Source organism: Vipera ursinii, assembly GCF_947247035.1.
Source record: "Vipera ursinii genome assembly, chromosome: Z".
Classification (NCBI taxonomy): domain Eukaryota; kingdom Metazoa; phylum Chordata; class Lepidosauria; order Squamata; family Viperidae; genus Vipera; species Vipera ursinii.
In genome coordinates, this window is record NC_139517.1 from 40,913,137 (window position 1) to 40,936,163 (window position 23,027).

At 37.2% G+C, this 23,027-nt stretch overlaps 1 protein-coding gene across 1 annotated transcript in view; it reads right to left on the reverse strand.

Annotated features, from left to right (window-relative positions):
• Positions 1-23,027, reverse strand: part of MAP3K14 (mitogen-activated protein kinase kinase kinase 14) — a 52,764-nt gene that overhangs the window by 24,015 nt on the left and 5,722 nt on the right. The window contains exons 2-6 of the mRNA XM_083378512.1: positions 9,492-9,767; positions 8,342-8,411; positions 6,847-7,060; positions 4,800-5,402; positions 3,302-3,439 (exon numbers count right to left, since the gene is read on the reverse strand). Of these exons, the coding sequence (XP_083234638.1) occupies positions 3,302-3,439; positions 4,800-5,402; positions 6,847-7,060; positions 8,342-8,411; positions 9,492-9,747 (1,281 nt within the window). The 5' untranslated portion in view covers positions 9,748-9,767. The remainder of the gene's footprint in view (positions 1-3,301; positions 3,440-4,799; positions 5,403-6,846; positions 7,061-8,341; positions 8,412-9,491; positions 9,768-23,027) is intronic.

Consider the following 23,027-nt stretch of genomic DNA (forward strand, 5'->3'; position numbering starts at 1 on the left):
CAATTAGAATAAACCAAAACCAACTAGTCCAGTATCTTGTTTCTTCAAATGAATTAAGGGTGAGCTGAATGAGGAAAAAAACTCAGAGCAAGGGAAGTTCAGGGCACATCTGAGATAGCAGAAGATGAGCAAGTTGGGTTATTTGGATTTCTTATCTATAAGGAACCTGAGAGGCAAACAGACCACTTGGTACCTATACCTACTTGACCTTTATTACAAAGGATCATGATTCTCACCTGCTTAAGTGAAGAACAGATGAGAATGATGGACAAAAAAAATTGAAATGGAAGAGACAGATCCTAACAAAATTTTATTAAAAAATGACGGTAACAAATAAATAGGATAGGTAAAAGAGAAGCTGGCAGAAAAAGAAGCAAAATCAAATTAACAATGAATTAAAAACAAATGTAATAGAGCATGGGAAAAGTTAATTATTGAAACAGGAGCTTGGTTTATACACACTGTTAAAGCAAATTTGTTTTTGCTATCATTTAGTGTAGCAAAGCAATCATGGTTTGTCTATCAAATTTCTCACTTAATTTCCCTCTATCTCTTCTTCCAGATTCTGAATATTTCAATTTTTTTAGCAATAATAAGGAACTGGCACTGTTTCCTCATGTTATCAGATAACTTTCCATAAATTGTTTGCACAAAGAATAAGAATCCTCTCTGTGATCTCCCACAACTGTTAACACAAACTAAACAAGCTTACTTCTCTTCCTAGGGTAACCCTGTGCTGATTATTTTTTTTCCTTCCACTCAGTTGTAGAAAAAAGCAGTGTATTTAGAAGTCACTGCTGCAATGCCAACCACTTTTCTCTGGGTATTCCCATCCTTCTGAACTAGCGGCAGTAACAATACTTTTATATTACTAGCTGCGCTGCCTAAATGTTCTTCCCACCTGCTTATTTCCAGCGCTTGACAATTCTGTTGAGAAAATCCCTAATCCAAATGAAAAGACAAAGCGACAACCAGTATCAAGTTTAGTACATATATATTGCTCAGTTCATATTGCACATGATAATACCCTATTTCATTGAATTTTATCAAAGAGACAAGCAGCAATTAGATACAGCAAATCAATATAGTAGTAAAATGACTGAGGATAGTTAACAGTTCCACACAGTATGCATTGTTTGTTCCAAGCTACTTTGTTGTCCTGCTCTGCAGTAGAGAATGATGTGTCCACCACCAGTATTGAAGTAAAACTCATCGACATCTCCGTGAAAGGGAGCAATCTTACTCATCATCTTAGGCAACAAGATATATTTTATTGGTCCCACTGAAGCTGTGTTTTCAACATGGAAGTTACAGAAAGCAACACCAACAAAAAACAGAGATCCTGGCATAAGCAGAGGTCTTGATAAAGAAATGGATATATATATATATATATATAAAGGTAAGGTAAAGGTTCCCCCCGCACATGCGTGCTAGTCGTTTCCGACTCTAGGGGCCGGTGCTCATCTCCGTTTCAAAGCCGAAGAGCCAGCGCTTGTCCGAGGACGTCTCCGTGGTCATGTGGCCGGCATGACTAGACGCCAAAGGCGCACGGAAGGCTGTTACCTTCCCACCGTAGTGGTCCCCATTTTTCTACTTGCATTTTTACGTGCTTTCGAACTGCTAGGTTGGCAGAAGCTGGGACGAGTAACAGGCGCTCACTCTGCTACGCGGTACTCGGGATTCGACCCACCAAACTGCCGACCTTCTGATCGACAAGCTCAGCGTCCTAACCCACTGAGCCACCACGTCCCTTGTATATATGTATATATATACATACATATATACATATATATATATATATATATATATATATATATATATATATATATATGTATATATGTATGTATATATATGTATGTATATGTATGTATATATATATATATATATATATATGTATATGTATGTATGTATATATATATATATATATATATATATATATATATATATATATATATATATATATATATATATATATATATATATATATATATCTCCAAGTGCCAAAAAGAGTAAGAAGGAGCTAAGGATGGGGAGAAAACAAGAACAGTTTTTCATTTCTTTGACCTTACATCTCTGTGACCTGCTGAACAAATAAGACAAACAAGCAAGAATAAGCCAATATTGCTGTTTGATATAGTGACATGTTCTCATTGAAACAAGCTGGGATCTAAAAGCTAACGTCACATTGTGCCTTCAGTTCAAAATTAGGCTAAACATATCCTAGTAGATTTTTATATAAATGAAGCTATTCTTTTTCCAGCTTGTTTTTTCAACCTAGACATTAAAATACAGTCTGCCCATATTTACAGATAAAAGCTAAAACAAGAGCTGATTATATAAAGACCGGTAAAACAAAAAATCTATAAAAGTGGATAACTGCTAAAGAGAAGGAAAATATTAGTCATTAACAGGCTAGTTGCTGCTAATTATTGGATCAGAGAATGAAACAAAGAACGAAAATTCAGAGCACAGAGGAAAAAAAAGGAATTATAAATAACACCCTCAAGACACATCAGAGAAGCTTCAGGCATCTGAGCTCCCCAACTTGTTAATTTAGCTTCCCCCCCCCTTAAACATAATACCAGCATTAAACATTAAGAGTGTGAAAGTGCATGACGTATTACAAGGAGGAAATCTAGACTGCTGCTGAAGATGCTACCAAACCACACTATGTCTCACAAAAAGGATTAGACATCTACAAATCAGCTCTAGCTAGTACCTTAAAGCTACAGCGTTAGTCTAATAAAACTACATAAAAGTTGAGACTTATGCTCTCCCACCATACTCTGTACTTAAATACAGATTGGTGGTATTTTTAAGACTAATATTTTAATTATATGGGCTGCTGTGGCTGGAGCCCACTTCACAGGATGAGGATGACTACATCTATATTGTAAAGGAAGGTAGCAAATCAAATTGCCAGGATTCAACGATCAGATTAAAGAAACTTCTATTATTAGTAATATCTGATCCTTTTACAAATTGTACAAATGATTTCTGCCATGCAAGAAAGCAGCTAAGATCGCCTCCACAGGCGATTTTGGCTGCTGCACAAGAGTGATCCTTCCCTGGCAGCCTGTTACACTCACAGCCAGCCAGATTCTGTGTTTGGTGTCACCATGGTGACGACCTCTGGCTTGGCCTTGAGGATGTGACAAACAAGTTTCAGCAGAGTATCAGTGCTGCGACTGCTCCAGCCTTCAGCAGTTCCACTGAAAAGGGAAGCAACTTTCATTTCCTCTTCTTTGCTGCTGCTTTCCCTCCCCTGAAGGCAACAGATTTGCATAATGTGCTAATGTACCTTTTTGGCTGCGCACTGAAAGCCTGTCTGCTTGTCCTCCATTTTGTACACTTCTCCAAAAGTGCCTGTGCCAAGTAAACTTTGAGATTTGGTCCAGTGAACCTCTTCACGGTACTCATAATCGACTGCTTTGAGTTTCTGCAGATTAGCAACCAGGAAACAAAAGAGGAAAAGAGGCCTTGAAAAGAGGATGCCAAAATTATTGTCAAGAACAGGCGAAAAAAACATTTTGAGCTTGCCTTTTAAAGCCAAATTATCCTGCCATTAGTTCACATGTTTACTGATTCTTCTCTATCCTTGAGTCTTAGAAATTTACTATGAACAGAATTCCTTTTGTTTCATTTTTTGGAACTAACTACAACTCACATAATTATAGCTACTCTAGTTTAAATGCCCAAAATCTGCAGTGAGAAAGCCAGATGGTTACTTAATAATTTCTCCTGCCCCTAAAAAAGGAAAACAATAGCTATCTTTTGCTTCAAATTAAGTTTACATAATCCTAGAAAATAGCAAAATTTGGAAAAAGAATAAAGATGCATCACAAAATAAGATCCCTGGACAGGGAATGACAAAGTGACATGAATTCAGGAGTTACCCAGTTCTTTTAAAGGACAACAGGGGAGTGGATCTTCCACAGGAAGAAATACTCTCTATATCCCTTCCATCCTTGACTCTGTGAGAAACAGGATTTCTATGAGCAGATTGATGCAATAAAAAAATTATAATAAATGTTTGTCTTACATAGAAACATTTTTAATGATTCCAATTGTTTCTACAAATAATTTACTTTCAGAAAATAAAGTAAATAAAATAAAGCATTCATATGAAATGCTCTTTAAACATCATGACCATCAAAAATATACCAAGTTATGCCAGCATCATGTTCACAAAGTCTTAACAACACAGCAGAACAACAGTCTTCCTCATAGTATATACAATAGCAACCAGGATTCGAAGGTATTCTTACTACCATGTTACTCACACATTATGGTTTCATGGGGTTATAGTTATGAATTTATGCAACGTTTTTCAACAGTACTGAAACTACTGATCACCTCCTTTTCTATTGGCAATAAATTTCATGAAAAAAAATCACCACGGCTAGTCATCATATACCTCTTTCTGCATGTCTAGAATCTAGAACCAGTCTACCTATCCAAATTTCCAGCTTTATTATTGGGAGCCAAACATTAAGCTATAGTGTGTTGAATAAAAGTGCTCTAGTTCTCACATAAACCTTAAAAACAGCACTTGTATTTTAATACCAAAACCAAATGAAGCCATTGTGGCATGTTGTGTGAATCATCAGTGGCTGTGTTTAGTACGGATTGTTCAGTAAGTCACAATAGGATGGATTTATATTTCCTAAGTGATAAACCAGGAGTTTATGAAAAACTGAAAAAAAAACTGAAAAACTGAGTCTTCGGAGAAGGGCGGGATATAAATGGAATTAAAATTAAAATTAAAAAATTAAAATTAACAGTTTTCAAAAGCTCACCTCTGTAAGCAACACTCCTTCATTTTCACTAATTTCCTGTAGGCACACTTTTGAACTTGATCCATCTTTCCAAGTCTTGGACAAACAAGCTAGGTTTCTTGGTTCTCCAAGAATAACATTGCCCTTCAATGCATCTACTAGAAATTCATCCACAGAAAGATTATCTGAAGTGTTTTTTGCAGACTGATGACATTTGGAAAAGCTATGTTCCAGATTCAAGTCTGAAAGATAACATTCATCATCCACATTTGAAAGATCATCAAAAAGATAAGTCTTCAAAGGGCCATGTTTCAAAGCAGGAAGCAAATAGTTACAGCCATACAAATAAGGAGGAAATTTGTTTGAAGGATAGGGATGCACAGTCTTCAATTGAGAGCCCAAATTATCTTGCGTATAGGATTTCCAAACATGACTCAAGCACTGAGCAGGGCTGATCAATTTGTGTAATTCTAGCTTTGCTTGGTTCTTTATCATGTGCAACTTGCTAGTAGATAAAACTTGGCTTGGTTTCTCAAAGGAACTGAAATCAGAACCGAAATCCTTACATAGTTCTGAATGCCATGAAGTGATATTGAAGAGGGTGCCCAAATGAGAGTCATCTTCCTGGAAGAAAAATGAATTAGTTAGCTACCCAGGAAAGCTACTAATAGGATTGCACTCTACACTCCACCAATACTTAAGGAAGCTATTTTCTCAATTTTCAGATTCCAATTAGTTAAAAGCAAAATACCTAAAAGCTGGGAACCACAGACATGAATTTCTAACATTTTGGAGGGATGGTTTTACATGAACTTTATTTATAAATAAATATGAACCAGTGATTTACAGGTAGCCCTGGACTCACTATTATTCATTTAACAGTTGTTCAATTTACAATAGCTTTGGAAAAAGTGACTTACGTCATTTGTATTTGCACTTATGACTGTTGCACTAATTGATCATAGTTTGGGTTCTTGGTTCTTTCTTTACCACTACTTGCAGTGTCCTACAGTGACACGGTTTTGAGTGTTTTACCAATTTCTAGCAAAATGCCCACAGGGGGAGCTAGATTAACTTAATGACCATGTGGTTCACTTAATGACTGCTGTAAAAATTATCATAAACTCACATCCAGCTCAACTTACAACTGCAACAACTTACAAGGGAAATTCCAGTGCCAACTGTGGTGATAAGTCAAGGACTATCTAGAATTTTAAATAAGTAATCCACTCTATTTTTGAATATTATTACAGAGAGTTCCACAATTTCTGGCTGGCTTTTATAATTATATACTGTTTGACCAACACTGGAACACTTTTTTGTAAGATGCCCTTCCTGCATTGGGTTTAGTCAATGCAGTATCACTATCAAAAAGCAACCAAGAGACATCTTTGAAACTCTTCTAAATCTGAAGAAAGGAAGGATGGTGGGAAATTGCTGGTTTGTCCCTAATTTGCTAAGACTCCCTAGGTGTTAAGAGGCAAGATGATTACTTGTCAGATGTACTAATAGGGTACAGAATGTGCTTCATGACAAGCAAATTTCTATAGTTAACTTATTGAATTAGGGAAAAGATGTAAGTGCTTTTGAAATAGAAGAGTGGAATAAAAGTTTCGTAAATAAAAAATATTTATGTATTTATCCACTCTAGTGTGCTGGATGTCAATTCCAATAATGTCTGGGATTTATGGAAGTTAAAGTCCTAAATGTTTCAGAGATGGTAAATTATAAAAAAGTGGTCTAGAGTCATACTGCTAAGCAATCATTAGTGATCTCTGTCCTCTTTCGTACTGTCATTGTACACGTCATCTATTGTAGATAATAATTTTAAAAATTTTCTTTCCAAATTGTTCAGGATCTCATCTTATAAATACATTTTGCCACAGGATAGATTTCATAAAGGTGAACAATGATATCTGAGCTGTTGCTCATTTGTGCATTGTTAATTCAATTACAAACACATATGTCTCTGAGAAAGAAAGCAGGCACTGCTGAGGTTAAGTTCCATTATAGCCATCATTAATGCTATATTCAAGCATGATTTAAAGCAGTGTAGAATATATCCTACCTGCACAGGTATAGGTACACAGCTCTCCTGCTCCGGAGTCCTTGGCTTTTGAATTAGGGAGGCTGTTCTTTTTGATGTTTTAAGTGAGGACTTTCTCTTTCGCTGTTTCTTCCGGGATTTGCCACGATGTAAGGCCTTCCAGGAATCTGGAGCCATTTTTCCTTCAGTTGCATGAGCCACATTATTGGGGATTTGATCAAGGCTGCAAGACCGGCTGACAGAAAGTAGTATTGCAGATATATTTTAGCTTAACCCACAAAACCCACAATCATTTAGCAGGTCTGAAAGCCACACACTAAGATCCTGAGAACATTTGGAATAATCATAATAAATAAGTTCTCAAACTAAAGAATGAATACATTTGTGAAAAATGTATTCATTTAAAATTTAATTTTGTAATATCCTTCATCTTCAATTGTTAACAAAATACACCAATAAAGTTATACATCTACAAATTTTTAAATCATACATTGAAACACTATAAAAATATTTTCTCAGATGTTTCCTCTTCAATAATATTTTAATATGAGAGTCAAAAGTAAGTCAAAGAGTTTTGCCTTATTAAAATGAAAGCAATGCCATGGCATACTAGATACCAGATTTATTTGCTCACAGCAATGTTGAAACATTCATGATATAAACTTTAGTGGTTTGACTTTCTGAATGATTGATATTTTGGAGTGATGAGGGAAAAAGGCAAACTTAAGACATAACAGAAAAGAAAGGACTGTGAATAACAAGAAACAGAATATATGGGGACGGGGGCTGTCCAGGAAATATTTTATTCTGCTGGTATTATTGCTTCATGTCACAATCAAAATATTTATTTTTTTTTCAAAATCCAAAATCCAAGAAGGAGTTGAGCAATGGCACCCTTTTCATACATAATACTGATTCTTTCCCCATCTTTCCCTTCTTTTAAAACAACAATTCTAAACTTTTCACAATCACAAAAAAATTTATTTGAATGTTCCTTATAAAATTTAGCCTTGCTACTCCAGTTTAGCTGAAAATCTGCAAGACCACTCTGTAGTTAACCCATAGGAACTAAGACCTTATGCAAATTATGCTACATCTGCAATGGTATACAATGTGTCTTACCAGGAATTGCCAAGTCCTGACAATCTTCAAAGAACAATTTCAAAGATAGCATTTTAACAAATATTTTGTTACATAATGCAGAAAATTCTGAAGTATGAAATTTGGTAATTCTAGCACAATGGTTTGGATACCAGTCTAGGATAAAAAGTGGAATTAAGTGGAATATATGACCTCTGCTGATTGGGGGGCATGAATCAAAGCAAGACAGCAGTCATCAAAATATGATTGAAGAGCCCAGCCCTTGACTATTTTGTTGCCCCCCAGTGTGGATATGGATGGTAGAATACTCCTTCCAACATGGATTCAAAGGATTCTCCTCTTTTTATGCAAGTAAATTGGGGATAGGGAGCAGGTGAAGGTGTTGTGGTTTTGCATTTTATGAAGGAGAACTTACCTATATTGTTTTGTGTGAGCAATAAAAGGCCTCTCTGAATAGGTGGGACTGAACTCCTGGCTTATCTCACCTGAAGAAAGTTTTTAAAAAAGAAGTCCAAACATGCCATAATGATGCAAGAAATATCAAAATCACAAACATTTATAGAACTTGGCTTCACTAAAGTGTGAGGCCATTTATTATTGTGTTCAATTTATACCACATTTCTGATCAAAGAATAGCAGTATTAGAGTTAAAATTTGATAAAATATCAAGAAAACATAAAGGAAGACTGCAAATGTATTTCAGAGAATTGAGAAGGGAAGGGAGTCAAATATTACATTAAAAGAGTCAAGCTAGAATCTAAAGAACAGCACAATTTGTTTCAAATACCCAATGGAAATCTAGACTTATATATACATATAATAGCACAGTCCTGGAGGAAATCTATTTGGTTTCTAGGAGTCAAAAACAAATTGATGGTAAATATCAATCAATTCAGACTACTTCTGAATTTAAGAGTGCTGATCAATTGAGAATAGGAGAACACATGGTTTTTTTTGATATGCCTAAATTATATTAAAATCCCAGTTTATCAGATCTTAATATAGTGGACTTCAGATGCAACACGATCTGTTCAGCATTGTACATGTAATGCCATGTTATGCATGCATTGAATTCTATTTGACATTAGTTGTTACAGAACAACTAAATTTGTATACAATGGTATAACACATGCATAAATTCCCTTTCAACATTTCATGAACATTCAGATATAGCAGATGCTCCTGTCCCCAGTGGTCTTTTAAGTCAAGGGTTTATTGTAATTCTATTCTAAGTATTTATTCTAAATCACTTACACTTTCAAAGTTAGAGGTTTCTACTAGAATTCAGACTCAGAATTACAGAGAGAGATGAAAATGCCAGGAGAAATGGAAAAGTGAATTAAGAGCAATTAATATTCAGAAAGCACTTCTCCCTTAATCATCATGGTATCCAACTGAATGTCCTTATTAAGACTAAAAATCTATTAGAAGGCTACCAATTGATCTTTCCAGAAGATAGTTATACTTACATAAACATTAACATTCTCTCTCTAACACACAAATACACACTCACACCTTCAGCTCCTCCTCCTCCTCCTTTCATTAATATATTATTTTCCACTTACATTCTGCCTGGGCAATGATGGAGATTGAGGCTAAGCTCCCTTCTCCGCTGTCTTCCTTGGCAGTTCCTTTAGCAATCACATCATTAAGGATCTTCCATGATCCATGAAACATCTTTTTATCTGGCTCCTCTATTTTGCAAACATTGCTTTTCTTTTCACTCACTACTTCTTCTGGCCCTTTGCCCATTAGGAGATCCTTTGGAGATCCAGTAGCTGGCTCTGTTTGGTCCTGGCAAGCTATTTCCATTACTGCCATCTCTTATTTTTGGTATGTTACTAAAAGACAAATCCCAGGAAAAGAAGCATTAAATGTTAATTTTTAAGAAGTTGTTCTGATAGAGCTTATGAATATTGATGATTACCTCTTTCTATACTGGACAATGAAAAGTGTTTTTTTCTTGAAGGAAGCATATTACCTTGTAGCAGAAAACAAATCACAATACCTAAGTAGCTACGTGGCTACTTAGGAATCCCAAATCATCCTTTAAAAACACCTTTCCAAATTCAAAGGAATTAAGAAGTTACATATTCTAAATGCCAACAGCAAACATTTTAGCAAATATCCTGCAATTATCACAAATGTTTTCTTTTCTTTTTAAAATAAGGGACCTTTTTATTTTATAAACTATACTTAAAAGTGTTAAACTACTTTGAGAATAAAATTTCCTTTAAAGACACAGCCTTACATACACCCATATTTTGCATCTCTATTGAAAATGTATTTATAATGCTTGTTCTTATCATTTATAATTCTAAAGCTGTCCAGTTTCTCAGAGATAGACAATATACAAGCTGAAAACCGCAGAAAGAACAATTATCAGGCAATGGGAAGGTTTATTCAAGTGCAGCATACATAAGAACATCTCACAAAGGGAGATCATAAGCTACCCTAACCCCAAACTTGGTGAAATAGTTAAGCCGTATTTAAAGAAAAGCAGGCTTGCAACTGGGCTAATCAAAGCATAAGGGACTATGAGAAGAGCTTCCCAATCCAGGAAGAGATGCAATTGGTGTACAAGACAAATTTGTGAGAAGGCCTTCCTGGCTACAGCTATCACATGTTCTTTTTGAGCAGGAGTGCAAGAAGAACTTCAAATTGTACATCAGTTCCATGTGGGGAGGGTAACCTTATTTAGAATTAGAGATACAAACTTCCCAGAACTGGAAGTTCATACCCACATCAGTATTTACTTTGTCTTGCTACGGTTGAGCTTAAATGCATTGCCCTACAATCTTCGAGCACTGATTCAAGTACTTTATGTATGAGTTGGTTGTCCACACTCAAGATGCACACGATACTGAGCTATATAATCAGCATGCCAATTATACCTGACCCATACAACGGATAACCTCACACAGGAGCTTCATATATAGTAAATGTTAATTAGAAGGAATAAGAGCAGGGGTATCAAATTCAACGTCACTGAGGGTCGCATCAAAGGTTGTGGTTGATCTCGGGGGGCGTGGCTGGGACGGGCATGGCCAGCTCAATGTAGCTCATGTTGGGGGGGGGAACCTATGGTGGCCCAGGTGGGGCTGAAGCGGATCCACTGTCTCCAACAGAGGAAGGTGAGACCATGGCGAGCACCATATCCATGTCCACCAGAGGAGCCTTGTCATCCCTCTCAGGCCCCACAGAGGATCCCTGGCAGTACAGAGAGCCCTGGGCAGTGGAAGGCAAGGGCCCAGCCCAGCCTTCCCCAAGGGGGTGCCTGGCTGTGCTTACCTCCTCAAGGATTCTGCTGCTTGGCTTGCTCTCCTTGGCCAGGTTGCTCATGGTGTGTGCAAAAAGGCAAAGGCTTCAGAATGGCCCACCCCCTCTCCATGTGAGGAGTCCCGGCTTTGTAACCAAAGCATCCTCAGCGATAGGATGGGAAACCACCAGGAGAGGTCAAGAGGATGGTGAAAGGGCAGCAGGGCTGCTTGTGGCCAAGTGCTAAGGCAGGACTTCCCTCAAATCCTCCCAATCTCTCATTATAATTTCCTTCCTACCTACCTTCCTTCCTTCCTTCTTTTCTTCCTTCCTTTTCCCCTTTTCTTTTTCCTTCCCTCGTTATCCTTTCCTTTTTCTTCCTTTCCTTCTTCCTTCCTTCCTTGCTCTCTTCCCCTTTCCTTTTTTTTCTTTATTTCCTCTTTCCCTTTCTCCTTTCCTGTCCCTTCTTGAATGCTCAATTGCAAAAGGGAAACATTTCTTGAAGCCTTCTCAGAGCTCCTCTGTTTTTTTTATATTGGTTTTCTTTACATAATCTTTAAAAGGGCTCTTCTGTGGGGATCCTGCCATGGTCTAATTCATACTGGAAATATAGCAAAAGAAAATGTTTTTTCCCACTCTGCTTTGTCCTGTTTTTGCCCCCACTGGAAATGGCTGTTTGCAACACACAAGGAAGGGATACTTTCCTAAGAGCTCACAATTCAAGAATACCAATGTTAACTTGAATCGCCAACAAAATCCTGTCTGTGACAAAACAGAACACAAAACTGCTTTCTCCTTTGAGCCCAAGTCTCAATGGATCCAGAATTGAAGAATTAGGTTTGCAGTGGAATGGAATTGGCTCTTAAGCAGTTGCTGTAGTCAGAAATGGCTGAGTTTTGGCTGGTCTTCCACAAACTCTCCTTTTTAGAGAAAGCAGCTTGCACTGACATGGTGATACATTACAAGATTTTCTATTCTGCCCCTACCAAAATGGAAGCATCATTCTTATATTGACTGTGCTGGTTTTTCTTTTTCCTTATGTTTGCCCCCCCCCCAAAAAAGGGAAAAGCATTTCACAAAAATCTCTTATTTCTCTTTTTTACTGTTTTACCCATTTTATATTCAAACAAATCAGTTGTACATAAAATATATGTGTATAGCAGTTTGACTGTGTAACATGAAGTGTAAGTTTACCTGACAATAGGTTATGAAATTAGGCATCTAAATTGGAACATACAATCTAAATTTCTGTAGAGTCCACTAATTAGAATTCCCTGCTATATAAATACTTATATAATTATTACTTTTTGGAGTATTATGTAATTTGCATCCAAGTTGTTGCCAAGAACAAAGTATTCAGGGCCAAATAAATTTGTCTTTACATTTTTGCAGAGATGTGTTCAGTCAAAATAAAAAGAGCAACTTTTCAGAAAGATCACGCCCATTACAGAATCTCTTTCAAAAGATATGAAAAGTAACTGGGAATGACATTAAATGTCACGTATACATTTTTATACTATTTGATATTCACAAACACAAACATTTGAGTTTCAATTTTCTTTTTTTTTCTTTTTTTTTGGTAGAATTTTCTTTTTTGAACTAATTAGGAAATCCTTGTGATAATTAAAAAGAAACATTAAAAACTGTTTTAATGTAAAGAAGTCAATCTTTTTTTTTTACTTATACATATTATAAAATAATTAACTGGGAGGGCATGGCTTTTTAAGATGCAACTACAGCTAAATAGGCCTGCCTTAGTGCTCAGGCTCCAGTATCTTTCTATGGCCAGGATCCTCTTTCTGTTTTGCAAGGCTGGAAGTCAAGAAAGGAACTTTGCTTCTCTTTTGATCATGGCATCTTGAAATTTTCTGGAAGACAGAAATCTTGGACTTTAAACTCTGCTGGGGTAAGCCATGCAAGGTAAGGCCACCCAGGCGAGGTAGATGAGAAATTGTTTCCTGTACTTGAAGGAAGCAGATATCTCCAGAAATATTGGCTGGCCAGGAAGGGTGGGGTTGCATTTGAAACTCATTTAAGGGATTATAGGCCTAGCATATATACTTCATCCCCCTTTGGCTTTTCTCTATGAGAGAGAGACACCCGCCTCCCCCCCCCACACACAAAAACTTATATTTGTTTTAGGCTATTTTCCTCTAAAGCTGTTTTGTTTTTTAGCTAGATGTTACACACCACATATAAATCTTGAGTCTTTTCCAAGCACTCCCATATTTTATGTGGCCCTCCTTCTGTCAATACAGCTGCCCACGCAGAGGGAAGGGCCTATCATTAAAAGATATGATAACCACAGTCTCAATTGTTTATTATTGGTCTGAGAATCACAGGCACATATACCATTTGCAGAAGAAAATATTGCTGAACTGATATAAGCAGATGAGAAGAACCAACCTGGTGTAATAATGAAAGGCACCAAGTTAGAAATTGGGACTGTGAATTCTAGTCCTGCCTTAGGCGTGACTAAGGTGAATTTCTGGGTGAATTTGGGCCAATCATTCTTTTCAGCCCTAGAAAGAAAGCAATGGCAAACCACTAACCCTTACTCATCAGTACAAGGTGGGAATCCCTATATAACCCAGATTTCGTTGAGGAGCTTATAACTCTTACCTCCCTCTAGTCTCTGGAACTAAAAAAGTCCTTTCTAATTAAGATCCCATCTTATCTTTTCTAACTAGGAACTTTTTATATTTTGATAGGACTCCTTCTCTAAAGTTACCTTTTTTAAAAAAAATTGGTCAAAATGGCTTGTTACCCAATACAGTACAAAACACAGCAGCAGGTAAAGCAAAGATTCAGATAGCTCACTTCAGACCCAGATTACAGAAGATCCTTGCCAAAAAGTACCTCCTCATCTTTATCCTAGAGCAGAAAGCCACCAAAGGAAAAATAAAATGGGTCTTGCTAGAAAAAGGAACTTATGTGCCTTCCTATCTTTGCCACCACCCTGACTTTGTTAAACTTATTATTTCATGGATTCTACTCTTAAGTCTCCTTTTTTGCATTTGCTTGAGGTGGTTTGATTTTACATACAGTAGTTGCACTCTTGGCTGAGGGCTTGGTTTTGCTTGTTTCAGCAGCCAACCCTTTTCTTGTAAAAAACGCCCACGTTCTGGATCCCACACAAACAATGCTCTCTCAGTAGATTAAGTGGCTTTTGTCTTCCCCAGCTTCAGGTGGCTGCTCAGAAAGCCTTTTCTAACATTTCAGAAGCCACAATTTTCAGTCACATCTTGCAGACACCTTTCCTTCTTAAAGAACAAGAGGATGTTGCATCTCAAAAAAGCAAAACCAATATGCGATATTGCCCCCAGTTAGGCTCATGGTCTCAAGGGATTTGCTTCAATTAGGTAACATATCAATGCTATTTTCATGAAGCAAAACAGGAAGGAGAAAATAATTTTTAACTGAATTCGTTTATGAAAGAACCATAAATGATGGGCTGTCTTATTTCCATAAACCCAAAGTTGGTATCTGCAGCTTCCAGGCCTTCCTGGTTTTATCAATCATTTGAACATTCTGAAGTTCTCTATAAGCACGATCTGCGTTCACTGAGGGAAACATATGCTCCACATTTGCTTAGCATTACTATAATTCAAATCACGGACATGCTCCAAAAGTATAATGCCTTTCTAATTAGCCCAAACTGAAGGCAGAACATCTATTCTGTTTCTGATATAGCTCAAAGGTCTCCCATAAGAGTGTTTTTAGATCAGTCCAAATGTAGTCCATGACAGTGTCACATTCTCTTTGTTGCATCATACTACATGCATTCTTCTCTAAAGTATTATGCATTTAATTCTTAAACTACTTTAAGATTAGCTTTAAAAATATTTCTCCAATATGCATTTTTGTTCACTTTTCCAAAAGGCATTATTTTATTTTTGTACTATTTTTTTGAGATGAAAAAAATAAACACAACCAGGTTGTTAATGCCTTTTTAACATAAAAAAACCTAGCAGATCATTCCATTATCATCTTAAAAATAACAAATGGCAGGTATAGTACCTTTCACTTCTTAAGTATTGATCTAAAATAATTAGGAATCAGGATATGTATACATAGAATTAAAGAATAAAATGTCTTTCAGCAATGTCAAAAATAACAGCAAATAGTTTACAATTTTACACACCTAATCTTTCATATGAAAATACAACCACAATTTACATTCCAAGCCTCCTTCCATGCTTAAGTTTTAGGAATTCTACTTACAGTTGCTAATTTGATTGTGATGATATTTCGTATTTTCAAATATTGTTTTGAACTATACACATTAGTTATATGGAAACCAATGACTGGACAATAAAGGTAAAGGTTCCCCCACACATGCGTGCTAGTCGTTTCCAACTCTAGGGGCCGGTGCTCATCTCCGTTTCAAAGCTGAAGAGCCAGCGCTTGTCCAAGGACATCTCCATGGTCATGTGGCCGGCATGACTAGACAGCAAAGGCGCACGGAACACTGTTACCTTCCCACCGTAAGTGGTCCCTATTTTTCTACTTGCATTTTTACGTGTTTTTGAACTGCTAGGTTGGCAATACCAATGGATTATTTATGCCATTTTTATAGTATTGGTAATAGATAAATCCTTCAATACTACAAATATAAATTTATGAACCCATTTATTCACTGTTGCCTGCATCACACACAAGTAACCCAAACCACTCATAAATAGTCTCAAGCAGAAACATAGCGTTAGTCATCTATAATAGGGGTCCCCAACCCCCAATCTGTGGACTTGTACCGGGCTGTGGCATGCCAGCAACCAGTCAGCACAAACAAGCAAAGCCCCATCCACGAAATGCAATCAGCATACAAAACTGCACCCCCTCCAATCAGCAGAAAAACGTCTCTCCACATAACTGTCTCTGGTGCCCCAAAGGTTGGGGACCTTTGATCTCTAATACAAATACTCCATCAGACTGCCTTTCCCTAGGGAAAGGTCAGATAGGCTTCAAGGATTCTGGGGAAGGTCAGGGCTGTGTTATTTCCTGCAATGCAAGGATTCTAAGCGCGGCCTCCCTCTTAACTCCTCCCTCTAGCTAGAGATTCCACCATATCTGTGACTTATGAAAAAACTACTTATAGACATGGAAAATGTATGGACAATTACAATGAAATATGCTTGTCCTTTACTGATATTTATTGAGTTCACCCATCACCATGGGTTAAGGTATCTACATATGCAGTAACCCTGAGAGCCAAGTGATGGTGTGACTGCCCTCTTGCAGTGCCTAGAGACTGTGGGGCCTGGATGGGGCACAACAGGCTTCAGCTAAACCCTGGCAATACCAAGTGACTTTGAATGCATGGACCCCCAAAATCCGAGACTTTGATGTATTTAGTGCTGGATGGAGTGGCACTACTCCAGTCTACAACCTGGAGATTCTTCTGGACTTCTGACTCCTGCTCAAAGAGCAAGTGGCAATCACAGCAAGAGAACCTTTGGACAATTTCATGTTGTACATAAATTGTGGCCACTTCTGCATTAGGAGTTCTTGTGCTCACTCATTCAAGCCTAGTCATCTCATGGTTGACTACTGCAATGCACTCTACATAGAGCAGCCCTTGAAGAGTCTTTGGAAACTACACCTGGTGCAAAGTGCAGCAGCATGGGCAGTTATTGAGGTCCCCAAAGCGCCCCATGTAACACCACTACTCCCTGAGTTGCACTGGCTGCCAATTTACTTCGGGATGCAACAACATGTAGATAATCACCTTTAAAGGAAGAGAAAGCATGCTGCAGGCCAAGGTGTTCCAGCTGGAACGGTCCAGGAGAAGAACCTTTTCTATTGTTGCTACTGTTTGGAATCTCATGTCCCCCTGGAGTGAGGTTGGCTTCAACCCTCCTGATTTTCTGTTATTTTTGATATTGCTCAAAAACATTCTATCCCTTAATTCTAAGCATCTTCCTCTATTCTGATGATGATACCCAGCTTTTCATCTCCACCCCAAACCACCCTAGTGATGCCCTCGATGTGATGTCCTGTTGCCTGGAGGCGGTTCAGGTCTGGATGGGGAGGAACAGGCTTCGGCTCAATCCCGACAAGACTGAGTGGTTGTGCATGCCGGCATCTCGGGAAATTCAGATTATTCCATCTCTAACTGTGGGGGGTGAGCTATTACCCCCCCCCCCGTAGATAGGGCTCGCAACTTGGATGTCCTCCTAGATTCACAGCTCCCCTTAGAAGATCATATAGGAGCTGTGACTAGGGGGGCCTTTGTCCACGTTCGCCTGGTGCGCCAGTTGCAGCCCTATCTGGACCAGGATGCCTTGCGTACAGTCACTCATGCGCTCGTGACCTCTCGTTTAGATTACTGCAATGCTCTCTACATGGGGCTGCCCTTGAGGACCACTCAGAGGCTTCAGCTGGTGCAGAATGCGGCTGCGTGAGTGGTGTTGGGGTTTCCCGATACTCCCATGTAACACCTCTACTCTGTGAACTGCATTGGCTTCCGGTTGCCCTCCGGGTGAGATTCAAGGTGCTGGTGATGACCTATAAAGCCCTAAATGGCATGGGTCCGGATTATTTACGGGAGCACCTGCTGCCAGCATCAACTTCCTTTCGTCCAGTGCGCTCCCACAGAGAGGGCCTCCTCAGGTTGCCGTCGGTCAGAGAGTGTCGGCTGGCGACCCCCAGGGGGAGGGCATTCTCTGTGGGCGCGCCAGACCTATGGAACCGTTTACCGGTTGAGCTCCGGATGGCTCCTGACCTTCGCTCCTTCCGCTGTGACCTAAAAACTTATTTATTTGAACAAGCCGGCCTGGTCTAATGGGTTTGGGTTATTTTAATATTATTTTTTATTATTTTTTATTGTAATTGGGCTTTAATATTTAATTCTATCTTAACTTTTGTACACTGTATTTTTACTGTATATATTGCCCTGTACACCGCCCTGAGTCCTTCGGGAGAAGGGCAGTATAGAAATTATATTATTATTATTATTATTATTATTATTATTATTATTATTATTATTATTATTATTATTATTATTATTATAGCGGATTCCTAACTATTTTGTATGAGCCTCATCTTCAGAATTGCAAAAAATCAATATGACATTCTGTCTATTAAGTCTATACTTATGTAAACAACCATGTTAACAAACCAGATTTATAAGATTAGCGAGGCAGATATTGATGTATATTTGATGAATGCTAATATTCCTGTTCTTACACAAAAACAAAAGGAAGAGATGAATCAATTGATAACTGAGGAAGAAATTTTTTCAGCAATTAAACAATTGAAAGTGGGCAAGGCGCCAGGTATGGATGGGCTGACTGCTGTGTATTATAAAAATTTACAGTTAGAGATGGTAAAGCCATTAAGGGAATTGTTTCAGACAATTCAAATGGGAGGAGGGGTGCCTCCGTCTTGGAAAACTGCTTTTATTTCTTTGATTTCAAAGGAAGATCAGGATGTCACTCAAGCAAAAATTTATAGACCAATATCACTTTTGAATATGGACTACACGATATTTACTAAGGTTTTAGCTAACAGATTAATGAGAGTACTGCAACAAGTAATTCATGGTGACCAAACTGGGTTTATAAGTGGTAGACAAATGAAGAACAACGTGAGGCATATAGTTGATTTGTTGGAATTTCTGGAAAGAAACAATCAGATCCCTGCAGCGTTGATCTTTTTGGATGCTGAAAAAGCTTTTGATCAATTGGATTGGCAATTTTTGTTGAAAGTATTAGATAAAATGAATTTTGGGGATAAATTCTTACAACCAATTAGGGCACTATATCAAAAGCAAACAGCCCATATAATAGTAAATAATAGTCTGACCAAAGGATGTAACATTGAAAAGGGCACAAGGCAGGGGTGCCCGTTGTCACCTTTACTATTTGTTTTAACATTGGAGATATTACTGATTAAAATGCGGGATTCGGAAAAAATTAGGGGAATTCAAATAAGAGATCAGGATTATAGACTGAGGGCGTTTGCAGACGATCTGGTTGTTACGGTGACTCAGCCAGAAAATTCTGTTGTAGAATTGATGGAGATAATAATGCAATATGGGAAAGTTTCTGGATTCAAGGTTAACATACCAAAAACTAAAATGTTGTCTAAGAATATGACAGTATCACAAAAGGCTGCTTTAGAAGGGTTAACGGGATTTGAAATTGTCAAAAGGGTTAAATATTTGGGGGTATATTTGTCACCCTCAAATGCAAAGCTATATAAAAATAATTATGAAAAGCTATGGGGAAAAGTTCAAAAAGAATTGGATAGCTGGAAAAAACTACAATTGTCTTTATTGGGAAGAATTGCAGCAGTGAAAATGAATGTTTTGCCGAAATTTCTATTTTTATTTCAAATGATACCTATTCTTAAAAAGGATTCAAACTTGGAGGAATGACAAAAGGGTATTAATAAATTTGTCTGGGCAGGGAAAAGGCCACGAGTTAAATTTAAGATTATGCAGGACACGCGTGAGAGAGGTGGTCTTAAAATGCCTAATCTTAAACTATACTATGAAGCTGCTGCTTTGTCAGCGATAAGTGATTGGATTAATTTAACACAAGTGAGATTATTAAATCTTGTAGGTCATGATTTGCTATTTGGTTGGCATGCATACCTATTGTATGATAAGAAGGTGGATAATGCGTTCAAGGTGCATATTTTAAGACATGCTCTGTTGCGAGTTTGGAAAAGTATAGACATAAGCTAAATTATAAGATACCTTTATGGGCAATACCGAAACACGCAATAGAAAATATAAGTGTTGGGTTTAAACATGATGTGACTACATATAAGGAAATTTTAAGTTTGGAAAGGAATGTATGGTATTTGAAGCCGTATAATATCTTACGAGAAGGAAAGATTGTTCAAACTTGGTTTCAGTATGGGCAATTACAGGCCAGGTGGAAAGAAGATCCGAAAATTGGCTTTTCAATGACTGATGAAAATTTGGTAAAGCAAATTAGAGATCAAGGTCAAGCACATATCAAACGGATATATCTTGCACTGATAGAAATTGATTCAGAGACAGAACTTGTTAAAGACTGTATGATAAAGTGGGCTCAGAATTTTCAAGAAGTCATTACAATGGATACTTGGGAAAAGATTTGGGTGAGAAATGTAAAATTTACGCAAGCTCAAAATTTAAGAGAGAACTTTTATAAAATGTTTTATAGGTGGCATCTAGATCCTAAAAAATTAGCAAGTATGTATCCGAATTGCCAGCCTAAATGTTGGAGGTGTGGTGGTGAAGATGCAACGTATTTTCATATATGGTGGACCTGTAAAAAGGTTAAAGCATTTTGGATTAAAATTTGGTGGAATATGCAGAAGATATTTAAGAAAAGGATAAAGTTTTGTCCGCAATTGTTTTTACTGGGCATTACTACTGACACTACTGTTGTGGACACTAAGTTGATGTTGAACTTAATTACGTCAGCAAGACTTTTAGTAGGGCAATATTGGAAGAAGGAAGAACTGCCGACCATAGAAGAATGGACTTTAAAAGTTTCCAACCTGGCGGAAATGGCAAAGATCTCAGCGTATTTGAAAGACCATTCGCAACAGAGATATATTGTGGAGTGGAAAAAATGGATTGATTACATCCAGAATAAATATGGGACTAAAAAGTTTCACTTAGCATTTGAATAAGTATTGATGTGATATCTATATTGCTTGTGGTTATTTTGTAAGAGTTAAAGTGCGGCAGATTTAATAGTTATTGTTGTTTGCATACGGTAGATTATGATTGTTTTTACTGTTATACCTTGTATTTAACTCTGGGAAGTCGGGAAGGGGGGAGGGGGAGGGAGGGAGGGGGAGGGGAGGGTTGGGAAGAGGGGAAGGGGTTGGGAGGGGTTTAGTTTTGTTTTGTTAAAAATAAAATGTACTGTAAAACTTTTCAATAAAAAAACCAGATTTAAAACAAAATCTTCCAGAAATCTTTTAAAGCAAATTCTGCCCAATGCAGTAAATTGATAATCTAGTTAACACAAAAGCTAAATACTTCAGAAAGCGTTTCAAGACCAGTCAAAGAATTTTCCTTTCGAATTCAGTTTTGAAATAGGTGAGGAAAATGTGTTTAAAAAGAACAATTTAAAAAATGCTCACGCTATTGACAGGATTCTTTGATCATATTAATGAGAAAGTACCTTGAACAATATTGGGGAGGCCCAGGCCATTCAAGAAACTACTGCAGAGAAGCCAGCACAGCTTAAGAGGTACCCAAGGAAGTTAATCCTCAGCTAAATGTATCCTATGACTCTACAGTTGCAAATATGCTCTAAAGGAACTTGGCAAGCCATAGAGCCAGACAGGATGAATCACCAGAGATGATTAGATATGTGAACTTTAAAATGCAGCCTGCACAGCCTTGCAGCAAATACTACAGGCCAGTTCTCAACAAAGTTTAGTGCTTTCTCTGCAACCACGCTTTCATACACAGCCTTCTGCAACTCCTGCTGCTATTGAAATGTAACTTGAAAGAAAAAAAAAGTGAGCCACTCATCCTACACCCAAAGCATCTACTACTACCCTGCTTTTAAGTCAAGGACTGGGAATGACTGTTGAACCTTATAAATGGGAAAACAGCCTTTTAATTTCTATAAACAAAATTAAAATCTCCAAAACAAAACCCAGGCCAAGTTTTACTGCAGATTTATTGCAAATACTGTGATAGAAGTACAATACTGGAAATGCTTTCAATACAAAATTGTCTTTTTAAAAAGAAACGTCAGCTGGAGCAGTATTGATTCAACTTGTGACACTAAGTGGATTTAACGTATATTCTTTTGCTCTGACATTGGATACTTTTTTCATTTTTAGATTTTACATTTAAATATACTTATGCAGAGTTCTGTAAAAGCCAGAAATTCACAGGACAGAGCTGTCAGATACATAGACAATACATTTTGTTGAAACATCTAGGGAGAAAAGACAAGGGCTTTGCATTGCCCTGGGTAAGAGGAAATTTGCAACCCTAACAAAGACAAAAGCAATCAACTTTGTACGTCTTTATTGCCTTGGTATGTGGGCGGAATGTCTGAGAACTTCTAAGCAAGCTGAAAATCAAACTGAGGCTTTATCAAGGAGCTTAATACTAAACTGCAAAAATTGTGAATTGGCATGAGACCATTTACTTTATGAACCATTACATTTTTTATGAACTTGCCTAAGCTTTATAATGAGCCCAAAGACTAATCTTTCTACTAGTCCACTAGTCACTGATCACATTAGAACCCATTAATCATAAATGGCTGATCCCATGTTGATGGAATTCAAATTAAATAACTGTGAAACTTTATCTCATCTAATATTATGTTGCTGGCTACTCTATGCTTCAGGATCTCATCAATTCCAAGCCAGCCCAATTTTCTCATTCCTCAAATCTATCCATTCTTCACATATTAGTTTTCAATTCAATATATAAATTATTTATTTTGCAAATATTTGTTTTTGTAATATTTGTTCTTATTACAAATATCTATTTGTTCCTTCTTCCTCTTTTATAACATACTTCATAACTCAATCTTGGCACATTTAATTAAATTTTGTGTTTCTTCTGAGATACATACATCATTTGATGTTGCTGTGGTGACAATAGGAGGAAAAAGAAGTATCATCTATGTTCACTTAAGAGTTATTTATAAAAATAATAACAGCTAGATAACAAAATTAATTAAATAATAATCATAATTTTCAGTTCACCTCTTATTTGGCAAAAGTGAGAAATTAATACTACACAAAATTATGGATGCTTTAGGACAGTGCATTCAATACTTCTGTTAGTAGACATTGTTTTTTCCTAAAATCTTAAAATTTTTCCTAAAATTAAGATGAAAATGTGTCCTTCTAATACCTCA